Source organism: Lotus japonicus, chromosome 5 (genome assembly GCF_012489685.1).
Source record: "Lotus japonicus ecotype B-129 chromosome 5, LjGifu_v1.2".
NCBI classification, from domain to species: Eukaryota; Viridiplantae; Streptophyta; class Magnoliopsida; order Fabales; family Fabaceae; genus Lotus; species Lotus japonicus.
In genome coordinates, this window is record NC_080045.1 from 63,631,830 (window position 1) to 63,647,464 (window position 15,635).

At 37.2% G+C, this 15,635-nt stretch overlaps 1 protein-coding gene and 1 pseudogene across 1 annotated transcript; both read left to right on the forward strand.

Moving 5' to 3' along the window:
* The first annotated feature begins 1,975 nt into the window (after nucleotides 1-1,975).
* On the forward strand, nucleotides 1,976-5,477 carry LOC130718389 (cysteine-rich receptor-like protein kinase 10). The gene is made up of 7 exons (XM_057568972.1): nucleotides 1,976-2,997; nucleotides 3,447-3,578; nucleotides 3,709-3,830; nucleotides 3,927-4,137; nucleotides 4,373-4,610; nucleotides 4,709-4,859; nucleotides 4,978-5,477. The coding sequence occupies exons 1-7, from the start codon at nucleotides 2,211-2,213 to the stop codon at nucleotides 5,305-5,307; spliced, it is 1,971 nt and encodes a 656-aa protein (XP_057424955.1). The 5' UTR covers nucleotides 1,976-2,210; the 3' UTR covers nucleotides 5,308-5,477.
* A 55-nt stretch (nucleotides 5,478-5,532) lies between these two features.
* On the forward strand, nucleotides 5,533-10,324 carry LOC130718387 (cysteine-rich receptor-like protein kinase 29; annotated as a pseudogene).
* The last annotated feature ends 5,311 nt before the right edge of the window (nucleotides 10,325-15,635 follow it).

The window sequence follows — 15,635 nt, forward strand, 5'->3', positions numbered from 1 at the left end:
TCCTCTCTCTTTTTTTCTTTTTTACCTGAGGTGGAGGTGGAAATGGATTGTTGAGATAACATTATTCATATATTCACACTCATATTTCTCTTCCATCCCATTTTCAGTCATTTTTCTCTTTATTTCTCACTTTTTTTTATCACATCACACATTTCACTCTCTTTACCTTTCCTCTTATATATCATAGGTGAAAGTATATGTAAAGTATGCATACATCTTTATTCTATATATAGGCTATGTTTGGCACGCCTAGCTGATAAGCTAGCTGAAAGCTGAAAGCTGATAAGCTAGCTGATAGCTGAAAGCTGAAAAACTGTGTGATTGAAACGAAAGTGTTTGGTAAAACTAACTGTTGTACAAGCTGAAACGGTAAAATGACACACTTGTATAATTTTTTTTAGTTTTTTATATTTTACATTACTTTATTTTTACATTAATGATATTAATATTAAAATTATTATAACTTTAAATATTTTAATTTCACTCAAGTTATTTATCATCTTAAAAATATAATATTAATTTTTACTTATTTATTTTCTATATTTTTATTGAATTAAATATGATAAAACATATAAGGCATAGGTGAAATTTTAATAAAATAATAAGGATAAAAAAGAGAATAATTTTAATAAGCTATAAGCTTTAAGCTATAAGCTACCTCAATTAGCTTATAGCTTAAAGCTTTAAGCTACTAGAATAAGCTCATTTACCAAACAATTTTAAAGAGCTTTTAAACTAATCAAATAAGCTTTGAGCTAGTCAAATAAGCTATAAGCTAGCTGAAATGACATGCCAAACACAGACATATTGTCAAAAAAAAAACTTTATTCTATATATATATATATATATATATATATATATATATTAATGTATTCTTTTCACGACAAAAGGTTTCACCCTGATTAAAATTTGTTGGATCTTTGTCGTGCTAAATACCCTCAATCACATAATAAGGTATTTACCAATTGAAAATGATTGATAGATATTAGGATCCTAAATGGATTTGGCTCCTCTCTTACGGCCGGAGAGTCCAGTAATGTATACCATCCTTAAAAAAAATTAGTATTTAAATTACTTTTTCACCTCAACACATTTCAACCATTAATTATTTTGATCTATGGCTATAAATGAGCCGTAGAGGCTGGACATGATTTTGGGCTGGAGAGGATCCCGATCCTAAATATTAGGGGTGAATTGACATACAAATTGGTGAAATTTTTCAACTCTCACAATCTGCAAGCATTAAAAGAATACTCAAACACGTTGTGATAGTTAAACACAAATAATAAACGGTTATATCACTCCTCCACTTGTGTTTATGTATCACTACCCATTTACAAATTTATAAATAATTTTCTACTAATTAGAACATTTCATAAATATTTTTTGAATATTTATTATGTTTTTTATATAAAAGTAACATATATTATGATGTCAATTATTGTTACAAACATGTAAAAAATAAAGGGTTAAATATGGTTTTTTCCCGTGAGTTATACACTCAAATTTAAAATAGCTCATAAAAAAATTCATTTTTTTAAATATAAGAAGGGTTGTTTAAATGATTCATGATAAAGTTTGAGTTAAATAATTCATCATTCAATCACATTGGAGATAAGTGAGTTGAAAATAAATTAATAAATAAAATATAGAAATTCAACTCATTTATATTCAATGTAATTAGATGATGAGTTATATAACTCAAACTTTCTCATGAACAACCCTTTATAAGATGGTTGAAAAGTGAAATCTATATCATACTCCAGTCCCGTAAAAAAAAAATCTATACTATACTCGTATGTGCTAATTGCCTAATTGTGTTCTAGAATAACAAATAAAATCAACTGAGAAAAGTCAAAATTACTATTTATCCTTAAAATAATACAGTATTTTCTTTGTTCTAAAATGTGGATCATAAATGTTGAAGTAAGGACAAATTTTTCAAACCAGCTGATATCTATTGATGGATCCTAAATTAAAGGTAAATATGGACTTCCAAGTTCCAACTTCCAATCAATGAGTATTTGACTATTCTTCCCAGCATTCATCATTTCTTGCTTTCTTGACTTGTCTTCAAGCATTTCTAGTGGCGGTTAGTGTATACCACAGACAGCATTTCCCTTCCCTCATAAAACTCATCTTCACCAGAATCAAACAACCATGGCGAAAGATTAACCGCCACAACAAAAACAAATTTCACAAGAACAAAGATGCATCACTTCAAATCCTCTGCAATTTCCATGTTCATGTTGCTGAGCTTTGCAACCAGTGAAGCAGCACCAGTGTACAGCGCAGTAGCCTGCACAGACGACCAATTCGCAACCTACTACCAACCCAACACAACCTTCCAAACCAACCTGAACCTCCTCCTCTCTTCCCTCGTCTCCAACGCCACCCTCCACGACGGATTCTACCGCACCAACATCTCCATCGGAACCCCCAACGAAGTCAAGGGCCTCTTCCTCTGCCGCGGCGACGTCACCCCCTCCGCCTGTCATGACTGCGTCTCCGCCGCCTCCGTAAACATCACGCGCCGCTGCACCAACCAAACGGAGTCCATCATCTGGTACGATGAGTGCATGCTGCGATACACCAACAGCTCCACCCTGAACAACATCGTCCCCGGAACGTCCTTGATGTCCGTTCAAGCCGTCCCTGACTCCGACCGTTCCGGGTTCAGCGATTTTCTGGCGTCCATGCTGAATGAAGCTGCGCAAGAAGCCGTAGATTCTTCTTCAGGTAAGAAATTCGCGACGAGAGAAGCGAATTTCTCGAGCTCGATGAAATTGTACACACTGGCGCAGTGCACGCCTGATTTGTCAAGCTCTGATTGTAACACGTGCTTGCGAAGCGCCATCAGTGCCATTCCTTCATGCTGTGATGGGAAGCGTGGTGCGAGAAACCTGCTTCCTGGTTGTAATATTCGATATGAACTGTACCCCTTTTACAACGTCTCTGCAATTTCGACTCAACCACAGTCCCCTTCTTCTTCTTCAGGTATCGAACTTAAACCGGGCGCGTTTGAAAGAACTTATTTGAAATTATGAATTTATGACCAAGGCCCCGTTTTGTTGGAAGAGCTTATTTGAGCTTATCTGGTAACATAAGCCATTGTATAAGTGTTTGGGAGAGCTTATGCAAACAGCTTATGACCTACCACAGAAAGAACTTATTTGAAATTATGAATTTATCAATTATTTACTTAGATTAGCTTATGAATAAGAGCTTATACTTAACTATTAGCTAGCTATTTTGAACTTATTTCGATAAACTTCTCAAATTAGCTTATGAATAAGCACTTACGTGATTAAGGGTTTTTGTTATGAGCGCTTATTTAAGCTGTTTACTCAAACGCACCTGATAATGCTTTCAGTCAGGGTCTAAGTTCTAGGAAACCCTGTTTCTGAGGTGGTGTCTTACTCTTGAGTTATGATGAACTTGTGCAGGAAAAAGCAATGTCGCTGTAATTGTTGCAATTGTTGTCCCAATTGTTGTTGTCTTCGCACTTTTTGTTCTCGGCTGGTACTTCTTGCGGAAGAGGGCAAGCAGGAAGTTGAATACATATATCCGGGATTCAAGTAATCTCTTTTTTTTTTTTCTGTCATGTAGTGATTGTTCCTGTTAGTTTGTCTCACTAATTCAATTGATTGTAATTTGGTTGCTGATAACTGATAAGTACTAAATAGTCTTCCTTTTCTGTGTGTGTAGTTCGGGAGGATCTTAACGATGTGGACTGCTTGCAATTTGACTTTGCTACGGTTGAAGCTGCAACAAACAGCTTTTCAGACGAGAACAAGATTGGCCAAGGTGGATTTGGGGTGGTTTATAAGGTGAGAACTAAGAAACCATGTTTATGTAAAACGGTGAGACTTTTTTTTATGTGCTGAATTTTAAGTGAATTGGCCTTATCCTGTGCTTATTTTTAGGGGATCCTTCCAAATGGAATGGAGATAGCTGTGAAGAGGTTGTCTGTAACCTCCTTGCAGGGTGCAGTGGAGTTCAGGACTGAAGCTACCCTTGTGGCCAAGCTTCAACACAGAAATTTAACGAGGCTGTTGGGATTTTGCTTGGAGGGGCGGGAGAAGATGCTTATCTATGAATACATACCAAACAAAAGCCTTGATCACTTTCTATTTGGTATGGACTTTTCCAACTCTTCTATTACTTGATAATAACAACTCAATTAATATAGATGATTGATTGTCCTGAACAGACTGATATACACCTCAAAAACAGAATCACTTCAGATATTATCATGATTTTACCTTTTTCCCTTATTAAAGAACAAACACCCCACCTTGGTGGGGGAGGGTTAATATTACAGGAATTGCAGTATCTTAATCCGGTGATTCCATTTTGATTAATATTGCAGATCCTGTAAAGCAAAGAGAGTTAGATTGGTCAAGACGCTACAAGATTATAGTTGGCATTTCTCGAGGAATGCTTTATCTCCATGAAGATTCCCAGCTTAGAATTATACACCGTGATCTCAAAGCTAGCAATGTTCTATTAGATGAAAATATGATCCCAAAGATTTCAGATTTTGGCATGGCAAAGATTTTTGAGGCAGATCAGACTCAAGTAAATACAGGAAGGATAGTTGGGACTTTGTAAGATTGAGACCTTTCTGCGATCTCCTTTCGCATATATATGAACTCATGTTATGACTTAATTATGACTCATGTTATGACTATCATGCTATTTTCAGTGGTTACATGTCTCCAGAATACGCGATGCGTGGACAATTCTCTGTCAAATCAGATGTGTTTAGCTTCGGTGTTCTAGTTTTGGAGATTGTGAGTGGGAAGAAGAACACTGATTTTTATCAATCAAATCAAGCTGATGACCTCTTAAGCTTTGTGAGTATAAATTAGTGTTAACTTCTGTCTTCTGCTCTATTGTAGCAAGCTCAATGTTTCTATGGGAGAGGAATATTGAGAGATTCCACGTTAAAATACTAACATTGTATCACCACAGGCTTGGAAAAATTGGACAGAGAAAACACCTTTAGAGTTGCTAGATCCATCTCTAAGAGGTTCTTATTCAAGAAACGAAGTCATTAGGTGCATCCATATTGGTTTATTGTGTGTTCAGGAGAATCCCCATGACCGGCCTTCGATGGCTACCATTGCGCTTATGTTGAACAGTTATTCAGTGACCTTGTCGTTGCCTCGACAGCCAGCATCTTTCCTCCATGGAAGAACACCCAACAGGCTAAAACACGGGCTTGATTCTGATCAGTCCAACTCATGTTCAATTCCTTGGTCTGTGAATGAAGCATCCTTCACTGGAGTATATCCCCGATAAAAAGATCGTTTGTATTTTTCTTCTTTAATCCATCTATCATTCAATTGTATGTTCAAATCATGTCAAACATTGTTGTTGCAGTCACATTTCCCAGTTGATGTATATTGTATCCATATAAACTACAGATACTTGTCCGAGGAACAGTAAAAATTATGACAATTTTGAGTGCAGATTCTTTTGGTACTTAATCCTTTCAAACTTGATGCTCGATGCACATGAAGAATAGATAAGCATGCTGTGCTAGGAGAGACCAAAGTGATTTTCAATCTCGAACAATTTGTTTTTGAAACCTGAGGCTGATTTCCTGAGGGATATTATTCTGTAACTGCTATCAGTTGGCTAAACTAAGTGCCGCCAAATGCAGGTACCTAGTTCTCTTGTACAGATCACTTTAAATTATGATTGTGAGTTTAGATCACTCCAAATTATGATTCTGATATGGAGAAGTTCAGAATTTTGAAGCTGGGAGCTAGTCAACTATGCCTCTGTTGACTAGCAATCTTGCACCCACTCGGAGTAGGCTTAGCTTCCTGCAAAATTCCACAATAGAGGTGCAGTGTTTTGCCCACCTATAAAACTCAAATAACAGTGGCATGCTCAATAAAGGGGAAAGCCAAACAGGGCGCCACTGGCATGCGAGAGGCTAGTAGAGGCTCACTCCTTGGTTGGAGCGCGAGCGCGAGGATCTCGCTGAGGAGAGTTACCTCCCAACTGAAATCTTGCTGGACGCAGGAGGATTCGAACCCCTGAACCTATGAAGAGACATGTGGCCATTTGTGCCAACCCAAGTTGGGCTTCAATATTATTAAAATCATATACACACAATTATTTATTAAGAATATATTATTATTACTATTATCGATATTGTTTTTAAGAAGTCACATTAGGTAAATGTGCAAACTCAAATGAATCTAATCTAATTAAATTTCACATGATAATATTAAACAATATTTATTGGTGAAGAACAATTAAGACACTTTGCCATAATATTTTCGTACGTAAAAAATAAAAACAAAAGAACTTTCCTATAAGCCTATAACTCACCTCTTGCAGACTTTTCTGCTATGAGAATTGAGAACTACAAGTTTTAACACGTGAGGACATAGGTCCGCATGTTCTCTGTTCATCAAAATTCCTACACCACTCATAATGCTTCCATCCATACATTTTCATTGGAAAATTCCTAGAAGTAGAGGAAGTGTATGACTTCTTAGCATTAAAAACAGGTAGTTCGTTACCTTTTAACGTGTAAATAGACACTCCTTGTGCAATTTGTGTTTGAATAACAGTTAAGCTTAATTAAGCAGATTTAGTTACAGTGGACGTTGACGCTTCTTCATTTATTTGAAGAGGAAATATAGGTATATATGAAAATTTCTCCAATCGATACGTTAGAGCTTTTAATGAGTCAACTACTAGTCTACTACTTTACCTTTCCAAATCTTAAGCTGCTTCAGTTTTTATATATCTTGGCTTTGCTGCTTCTTATGATAATTGATCCCAGAGAACAATGGCTGCAACGTGTTTTAGGCTGCTTTCCTTTCTTTGCTGTCTCTTTGTCATAATGTTGCCACCGCAAGTTAGCACGCAGAGTGTTAACTGTGATAACGATAGTGGCAACTACACAGCCGGCAGCGCCTATGACAAAAACCTGAACACAGTTTTATCCAGTTTCTTAAACCGCACAGAAATCAACTACGGTTACTACAATCTCTCACACGGCCAAAACGCAGACAAAGTTTATGTCCGCGGGTTGTGCAGAGGAGATATTAAGCCAGATGATTGCCAAAGACGACTCACCAATTCCGCATTATATCTCAGAAAGCTGTGTCCAAACCAAAAAGAGGCAACTCTCTGGGAATGGAAGACCACTCTGTGGTACTCGAACCGCTCAATATTCGGCGTCATGGAAACTCACCCTACTCCCTCTGCTTGTGCCTCCGGAGAGAGATAAGTGGGTCGGTGGATGAGTTCGATCAGGTAACTATTACAACTACAATACAGTTTGTTATTTAATTTGTTCTGACAGTTAGAGAATTCACTTAGCTAGAGAGTTAGCAGATTCTGTTACAAAGTTAGTTATTTAATTTTTGACCCTCAATATGTCTATATATGTCAACTAAACTAGACTAAACAATTGATATGTTGTTCTAGTAGTAGGCAACTTAGATTTCGTAACAATGAGGACAAAAGTTCCGATGTGATAAATGTTGAAAGAGAATGCCACTGTTTCCCATGAAACCCATCAAGGGCTAAAAATATATGAACTTCATTTTTCCCACTTGTATGTTTAACAGGAACTGAGTCACTTGATGAGAAATCTGAAAGACAAAGCTGCATCCGGTGACTCTCGTCGCAAGTACGCCTCAGATAACGTGATCACAAATTTTACAACCGTGTATGGCTATGTGCAGTGTATGCCTGATTTGACAGGGGCTCAATGCAATGACTGCTTGGAGCTAGCTATCTCTCAAATTCCAACTTGTTGTTTGGGCAGGATGGGGGGAAATATTCTTAAGCCCAGTTGTCGTCTAAGATTCGATCCTTTCCGATGCGTCGACCGTAATAGACTTTGCTGCTCTGGTTCAACCCCCTTCACCATCCACCAATAACACCACTTCAGGAGGTATATTATGTTTAATAATTGTTGGGAACCGTTTATCTCTTAAATGTTCTGAGTTAGGCCTCGTAAAATCTTATTTATGTATGGTGTAGTGACATTTTCTACTTGTTTGGCTACTGAAATCAAGAACTTTTGGTGATATTTTATTTATTTATTAATCCAAATCCATGGACTGTTGTTTGTGCAGGAAAGAGCAACACAGCAAAAATTGCCATCGCCATAACAGTTCCAGTTGTTACTGTTGCTCTGCTGCTCAGTTTTATTTGCATCTGTTTAATAGTGAGAAAGCGAAAACATTTTGTTGAAAGTAAGTCCAATTGCTCCAAGCATGCATGGATTTATCATCACTTGAGAAATCTTTCAATATTCCTTTAATTTAACAATACATATGTCATAGGACATTCATTTTGCAGAAAACAATTAAATATTTTAATAGTACTACGCATGCATTACTCCACTCCACCACTTTGAGAAATAAGGAAAACAGGGAAATCAACACTTATTTCTTCTGATTTCACATTAAGAAAATATATCTCCTTGATTGTTCTATTTCTATTGATTTATCTTGCCTGAAAAACTCACTAGTTTAACTCGGTTCCACATGTGAAGTTAAAAGTGGACAAGATCATGATGAAGATGATATTACTATTGTTGAGTCATTGCAATTCAACTTTGACACCATACGAGTTGCTACAAGTGACTTCTCTGATTCTAATAAACTTGGGCAGGGCGGATTTGGAGCTGTTTACTGGGTAAGATGACAATTGTTTCATTCACAAAAAATGTCATCTCTTCAAATTTATAGGCCCTGACAGTGTTATATTTACAGGGCGAGCTCTCTAATGGACAAGTTATTGCTGTGAAAAGATTATCAGGGGATTCTGACCAAGGAGATATAGAATTTAAAAATGAAGTGCTTTTAGTGGCCAAACTTCAACACCGAAATTTAGTAAGGCTAATTGGTTTCAGTTTGGAAGGGAGAGAAAGGCTACTTGTCTATGAATTTCTTCCCAATAGAAGCCTTGATTACTTTTATTTGGTAGGTCTCAACATAAACATAATAAAATTGTTTCAGTATTGCTTTCCGTTTAGGTTCAAGAAAAGACTATGTACTAACTTAGCTTTAAAATTCATTTGGCTTTGTTGTGTATGTAGATCCTATTAGGAAAGCACAACTGGATGGGGAAATGCGCTTCAACATCATCAAGGGTATTGCTCGAGTCCTTCTTTACCTTCATGAAGATTCTCGACTGCGCATAATACATCGTGATCTAAAAGCAAGCAATATTCTCTTAGATGAAGAGATGAATCCTAAGATAGCAGATTTTGGAATGGCAAGATTGTTTGTTGTGGATCAAACACAAGGCAATACAAATAGAATTGTTGGAACCTAGTAAGTATTATAATATACTCGACTTTGCTAATTGTTATAAGTGCTTGATTTGGATTGAGTTAAATTTTTTACGTTATTACTCACCTCTGAACTAGTTTTTGGGTAGAGTTAGGACCAGCCTTTATTCTAATATTATTTACTAATTAAGCTTGTTCATAATGACATCCAGTGGATATATGGCACCAGAGTATGCAATGCATGGACAGTTTTCAGTGAAATCAGATGTCTTCAGTTTTGGAGTTCTGGTTCTTGAAATTGTAAGTAGCCTAAAAATGATAAGGCCATTCATCAGGGGGAGAATGTGGAGTATCTACTGAGCTTTGTAAGTCTTATCTCTCTCACTATTATTTCTTTCTGGCCATTACAAATAATCAGAAGATTATGTGTTCCTACACATTATGGTAGAAATTGAATAAATGGCCTAATAAATAGTATCTGGTTATCTGAAATTGGGCAAATTGTTACAGGCATGGAGAAACTGGAGGGAGGGGACAGCTACAAATGTTATAGATCCATCATTAAACCGAATTTCACCAGATGAAATCATAAGGTGCATCCACATCGGTTTACTCTGTGTTCAAGAAAATTTAGCTGATAGACCAACCATGGCTTCTGTTGCACTCATGCTTAATAGCTATTCTCTTTCTCTCCCAGTACCTTCCAAACCTGCATTTTTCATGGACAATACAACTGGAAGCCTTCTAGCCATGCAGTTGTCGGAAGATGATTTAAGGCCAACTAGATCAACTTAATCCACGAGTAACTCAGCTCGAGAATCTACGAGGCTTCAATCACTGACTTATCGGCTCGCTAGATTCTAGGCATTGGGACGATATAATAATTTATCATGAATGTTTTGTTTACACTCCCATGCCTTAAAGTGTACTTATGGTTTGCTATTCTTGTTGTAGTGCCACTTGGTATTCTTTCCACGCCAATTTTAATTCCTTCAAACATAGATGCAAAGTAGAAGGAACATGCAAAGTAACAGAGTTGGAAGGCGTTGAGCAGTGTTTCATCTCAAAATCATCCTACACAGTCATCACTAAAATTAATAAATCTTCATGAAACCAGAAAAGAAAAAATGAAACCTTAACAAACTGTAGCAATTGAAATGAGGGATTCAAAAAGTCTATGAACAATGGTGGAATTCAGATTATAGAAAAAGTACCTAACATTTCCGTTCGCGAGTGAGATGCGCAGTCACAGAGAGAAAGCCAAAATGCTTTGATTAAGCAGAGTGGTGATGGAGTGAGAGATAAGTCTCCTTCATCGTGGATGCATTGAAATGAGAATAGTGATAGAAGATATTTGTGGAGGGAAAAAAGCCAAAATGCTTTAGCGCGATTGCTTGAACAGCAATTAAGGGAGTTCTGCAATATCACTACTGAAACTTCGAAGCATGGCCGCAGATAGGACTGTTCATGGTTCTCTAAGAACCGAAGCTAACCAAGAACCGAACCGAAAACCGAACCGTTTAAGAACCGAACCGAACTCGAACCTAAATTGAAAAACCGGTTCGGTAACCGAACCAAAATATCAACTACCAATTCAGGTTCGGTTCGGTTCGAACCATAGTATATCGGTTCGGTTCGGTTCGAACCATCTATAAATATGCATATTTTACCGAACTGGTTAACCAAAATTTGTAACCGGTTCGGTTCGAACCATACTATATCGGTTCGGTTCGGTTCTCTCGAACCAAAATTTTGGTTCAGGTTCGGTTCGGTTCGGTTCAAGCAAAGAACCGAACCATGAACAGTCCTAGCCGCAGATGCCACAGATGAATTGCCAATCAATAATGCACAATACATTCCTCCAAAATCCTGTGTCCGCAAGTTCCTTCCATTTACCATTGCAGGAATAAGGTCACCTCCAGTAGCAGGACCACTATATATTGGATCAAAATATTCATGATTCATGAAACATTGAAACAGCCTCCAAAAGCAATGGCCTAGTTTCAGGAGAAGCAACTCTACCATTAAGAAGTCTCCATCTTACATCAATCTATATCTCTGAGGGGTTTCCAAACATCCTTCCTCTTGCTTTTTCTCTATGACATTCAAAAGAGATTCATGGAGCTTACGAGGCTCTCCAAGAGAGAGATAAGAAACACATATTAAGAAGTCGAATTCATTTTGTTAAATTTCATAACAATATATTTTTTTATATTCTATTTTATCTTTTAGAATGTATTTTATATTTTCTTATTTATTGTTCCAACAAGGGTATTACTTGGAAAACATCATTTAATAAGCTCTTGAAATGCCGAGTAGGGAAATATATAGGAATCAATTTTTTTCTTGCAAGTATATGGTTTTTTTTGAAAGAAGTATATGGTTAATAAGGAACGAAAGTAATATAAATTTATCATTTATATATATGATTTTTTTAAAAAATATTGAGGACCCGTAGCTCCCATATTGATTAAAAAGGATGTAGATATCAAATACTAGTACATACACTTTATATATATTATTTTTCTCTTTATCTTTCATTTCAAATCATATATTATACATTACCGTCAAATTTTTTCCATTACTTTTTTATCTTCTATTCTTTTTATTTCTCACTTTGAGTTTGTATATGCTTATTGAGTGTACATTCAATATTTTCTAAGCCTAATTTCAAAAACAAACAAAAAAATTCTAAGCCTATGTTTACGGATGTTTTCTTTTTGAAATGAATGTTTACGGATGTTATGAGAACCTCAAGTTTTAATACATGAGATCCACAAGTTTTTTCCCATTCTACACGGTTCATAATGCCCCCTTCCATAATCTTTCCTTGGAAAATTCTGAACGAAAGTATAAGACTTTTCAGCAAAAAAATTTAAGTTATATATATATATATAACTTTCACATTAAATTTTAATTAAAACAAATATATATTTTATGATGTGGCGGAATTCAATTGGATGACTGTGTAAAATTTGTTTACACTGACGGTGTACATCCCTTTAATTCAATGTTTTTAGTGAGTCAAGTAATGTTCCTCCATATCTAAAGCTTCAGTCTTGGGTTAATTTGTTGCCAGCAGAGAACAATGGGTGCAACGTTTTTTAGGCTGCTCTCCTCTCTTAGCTCTCTTTGCTGTCTCTTTGCCATAATGGTGGTAGTGGTACCACTGCAAGTTAGTGCCCAGGATCCTGTTAACTGTGATAACGATCGAGGCAACTACACAACCAACAGCACCTATGCCAACAACCTGAACACAGTTTTATCCAGTTTCTTAAACCACACAGAAATCAACTACGGTTACTACAATCTCTCACACGGCCAAAACGCAGACAAAGTTTATGTCCGCGGGTTGTGCAGAGGAGATTATGAGCCAGATGATTGCCGAAGACGACTCACCAATTCAGCATTATATCTCAGAAAGCAGTGTCCAAACCAAAAAGAGGCAATTGTGTGGGGCTCCTGTATGGTGTGCAGGGTGCCCTGGGCCTATGCAAGTAGGCCCACAGCCTAGGGCCTCCAAAAAGAAGGGGCCCAAAAAAAAATTTCTCATTAAACTTTTTCCTAAAATACAATTTAGTTATAATAATTAATGTTCAAGATGTTATTAATGACTTGAGCTGGTCTAGTGGTTAATAGCTGTCTAAGTTACTTTTATGTACCGGGTTCGAATCCCACCTTTTGGCTTTTGACATATTATTTGTTAATTAATTTGAAATGCAAAAGGTCGCGTTGCATGGATTCGAACACGTGACCCCTGGGCGGTTGCAAGAGGTCAGTTGTCAAATGAACCAACATAATGGTTCTGATGAAATTTCGAACGATAAAATTTTAGGGGTCAATTTTTATTATTTGCCCAGTGTAAGACCCGGATTTTCGGAACAAGTTAATTTCCGACTCACGCGTGGAATCAGTGTAAGTGTGACAGGAGTTTGATATTTGAGAAAGATTAATGAAGAAGAAAGTTCAGGAATTGCTCGAGGAATGTGGCGTTGTTTCTTTCGGAGCTAGTGCGAGTCGTCTGCACACCTGCCTTATGGCGAGCATGTCCAGAATAGGCTAATTTCGCTTTTAAAGCAATGTTTAGGCGATATTTCGAATTCTTGGAAAATTTAAAGATTCTCTTTATTTTTCCTTCGACCAGCATTTCATTTCGGAACTCTGGACTGTACGCACGATAGTATTTACTTTTCGGATGTCCGCCGACGCTAATTTCTTTGCTTCGAAACCTTAGTTTTGAGCGAAGGATGAAGACTTTTTCTATTCGGGACTTCTAATGAAGATTCCGTCCGCGTTGCCGGACTTGTTTCGACATTTCCAATCTTTCTTCTGTTGGAAGTTTTGTCGTCTGAGCATCACAACAAAAAGTAGTTTTTCGGGACAGACTAACTTACACCGCTTTTGGCGTTTTGGATATCGTTTTTCCTAAATCTTAGATATTTGTTTTGAGTTCTGGAATTCTGACGCCAGAATCTCTCTTAGAATTCCACGGTAATCGTGCTGCAAAAATCGGAATCGCGAAATTTTCATTTTCCCGCGATTTCGCCTGCCTATAAATAGCTCAAAAAGCAAAAATTCCTTCATTTTCTTCCTATTGTGGCTGAATTTCGTGGAGAGCAAGGGGGGAGGAGATTTTCGCGAAAACTTGACCAATCTTCGCGCAGTTCGTCCCTACTTCTAGGTATCGAGGTAACTAACACGATTCCTACCTCTGATTGTTGTTTCTGTTGCGTTTCTAAAGTCGTTTCTGTGCTCACAGTTTTGAGCTTTTTCTAAAATGGTTCGATTTCTTCGATTTCTTGGTTGGGTTATGTTCCTTACGTTCCCCTGAGTCTAAAACCTCTGTCAGTAAACGCTGATTGTGATCCAGTTGTCCAGGATCTGAAAAACTGTTTCAAAACCCTTTTTGTCTCACATTTCGAAACTTTATTGTCGAAAAGACTTAATCTGACTTCGTGCCTTTAGGATTTGTTGTCACGGATGTCATGAGGATCATTGCTGTCAAATTTGTTTTCAGAACTGATAACTTTGAAGTTTTGAGCCTTTATTTTGGACCAAAATGCCCCTGGATAGTTGTATTTCGGCCCGATTGTCCGAAAATTGTTCCGACAGTTTCTTTGCCTTAGTTTTACCCTAAAACTACCTTGTGAATTGATTTGATCGAAGAAAAAGAGCCGAAGCCCTTTTCTCCTTATGGCCGTGGGCTATTTCCTAGGGGGGGGGAGTTTTTCGTTTTCGAAAACTTGTCCTTTCGTACCCGATTGTCGTATTCTGAAGCTTTAATGCTTTTTCTATCGTTTATGTATTGTTTTGCGATCGAACTAATCGATTTTGTTTGGTTTCTGCTTTGTTTTCCTCCGAGGTTCAGTTGAAGGAACTTTGGAATACTCAGAGCAATTGTTTGAGGAGAACTTTGTTTGCGAAGCTGGAACAGCTCGAGGTTAGGGCAACTTGCTATATTTAGCTATGATTGTATGATAGGCGTCGATAAATTCGACTTATGCTTTATCTGATGTTGTTTATGATGATGATTTATTGTTATGATTGTTTTCATAACTTATGATATTGATGATGTGTTGAATTGAGCGTTTTGACGCAACTTCGGAGTGGAGGTTCATTGATCCGGTGATCTTTGACATTTCGGGTTGGATGAACAAACCTAGACAAGTCCAAATGTGGGGTTGAGACTTAGCCATTTGTTGGGATTCGTTGGAATTCCTAGACTTTCCCCGGGAAATGTATTTTGGGTGGTTGATTTTTGGAAACTTAGAATGATAGAGCTTTCGAAAAATAAAGACTTGGGAAACTTAGAATTTGAGAAATAAACTCATAATTTGACTAATTTGAATTGAAATCATTTTTATTAACGTTTAAGCATAGGAGAACTGAAGGGGAAAAATATTTACGAAAGGCGGGGAAAAGTCGACCTTTGTTGTGGGTTTGGAGAGTTATCGGAATTGGGAAAGCCACTAAGGTGAGCTATGGTGATGATTGAAAGTCACCGAGTACGTTAGTACTCTTGGGGAGTGTTGTGGAGCCGTGTTGTATTGACCGACACCTAGTGATCTTGTTGTTTGGGCTGTGTTGTATTGACCGACACTAGACCCTCGTGTAATCTTGTTGGTGGAGTTGTGTTGTATAGACCGACACTAACTCTTGGGTTGTTTTGAGTTTGGGTCGGAGCAGTTTTTGACCATCGAGATTTGATGAGTCAGATGACTCAAGAAGTCATCAAGGGTGATCGCACTCCTTTCATAATTAATTGTCTTTTGTCGCCGAATCGACATATACCTTCGGGTACAGTATATCTATATACCTTCGGGTACAGTATATACCTTCGGGTACAGTATATCTA

Bases quoted from the DNA above. Each gene is read 5' to 3' on its own strand.
- LOC130718389 (XM_057568972.1), top strand. From the start codon at position 2,211: ATGCATCACTTCAAATCCTCTGCAATTTCCATGTTCATGTTGCTGAGC. The intron at 3,579-3,708 runs GTAATCTCTTTT...CTGTGTGTGTAG, and splicing joins TACATATATCCGGGATTCAA to TTCGGGAGGATCTTAACGAT. The intron at 4,138-4,372 runs GTATGGACTTTT...TTAATATTGCAG, and splicing joins CCTTGATCACTTTCTATTTG to ATCCTGTAAAGCAAAGAGAG.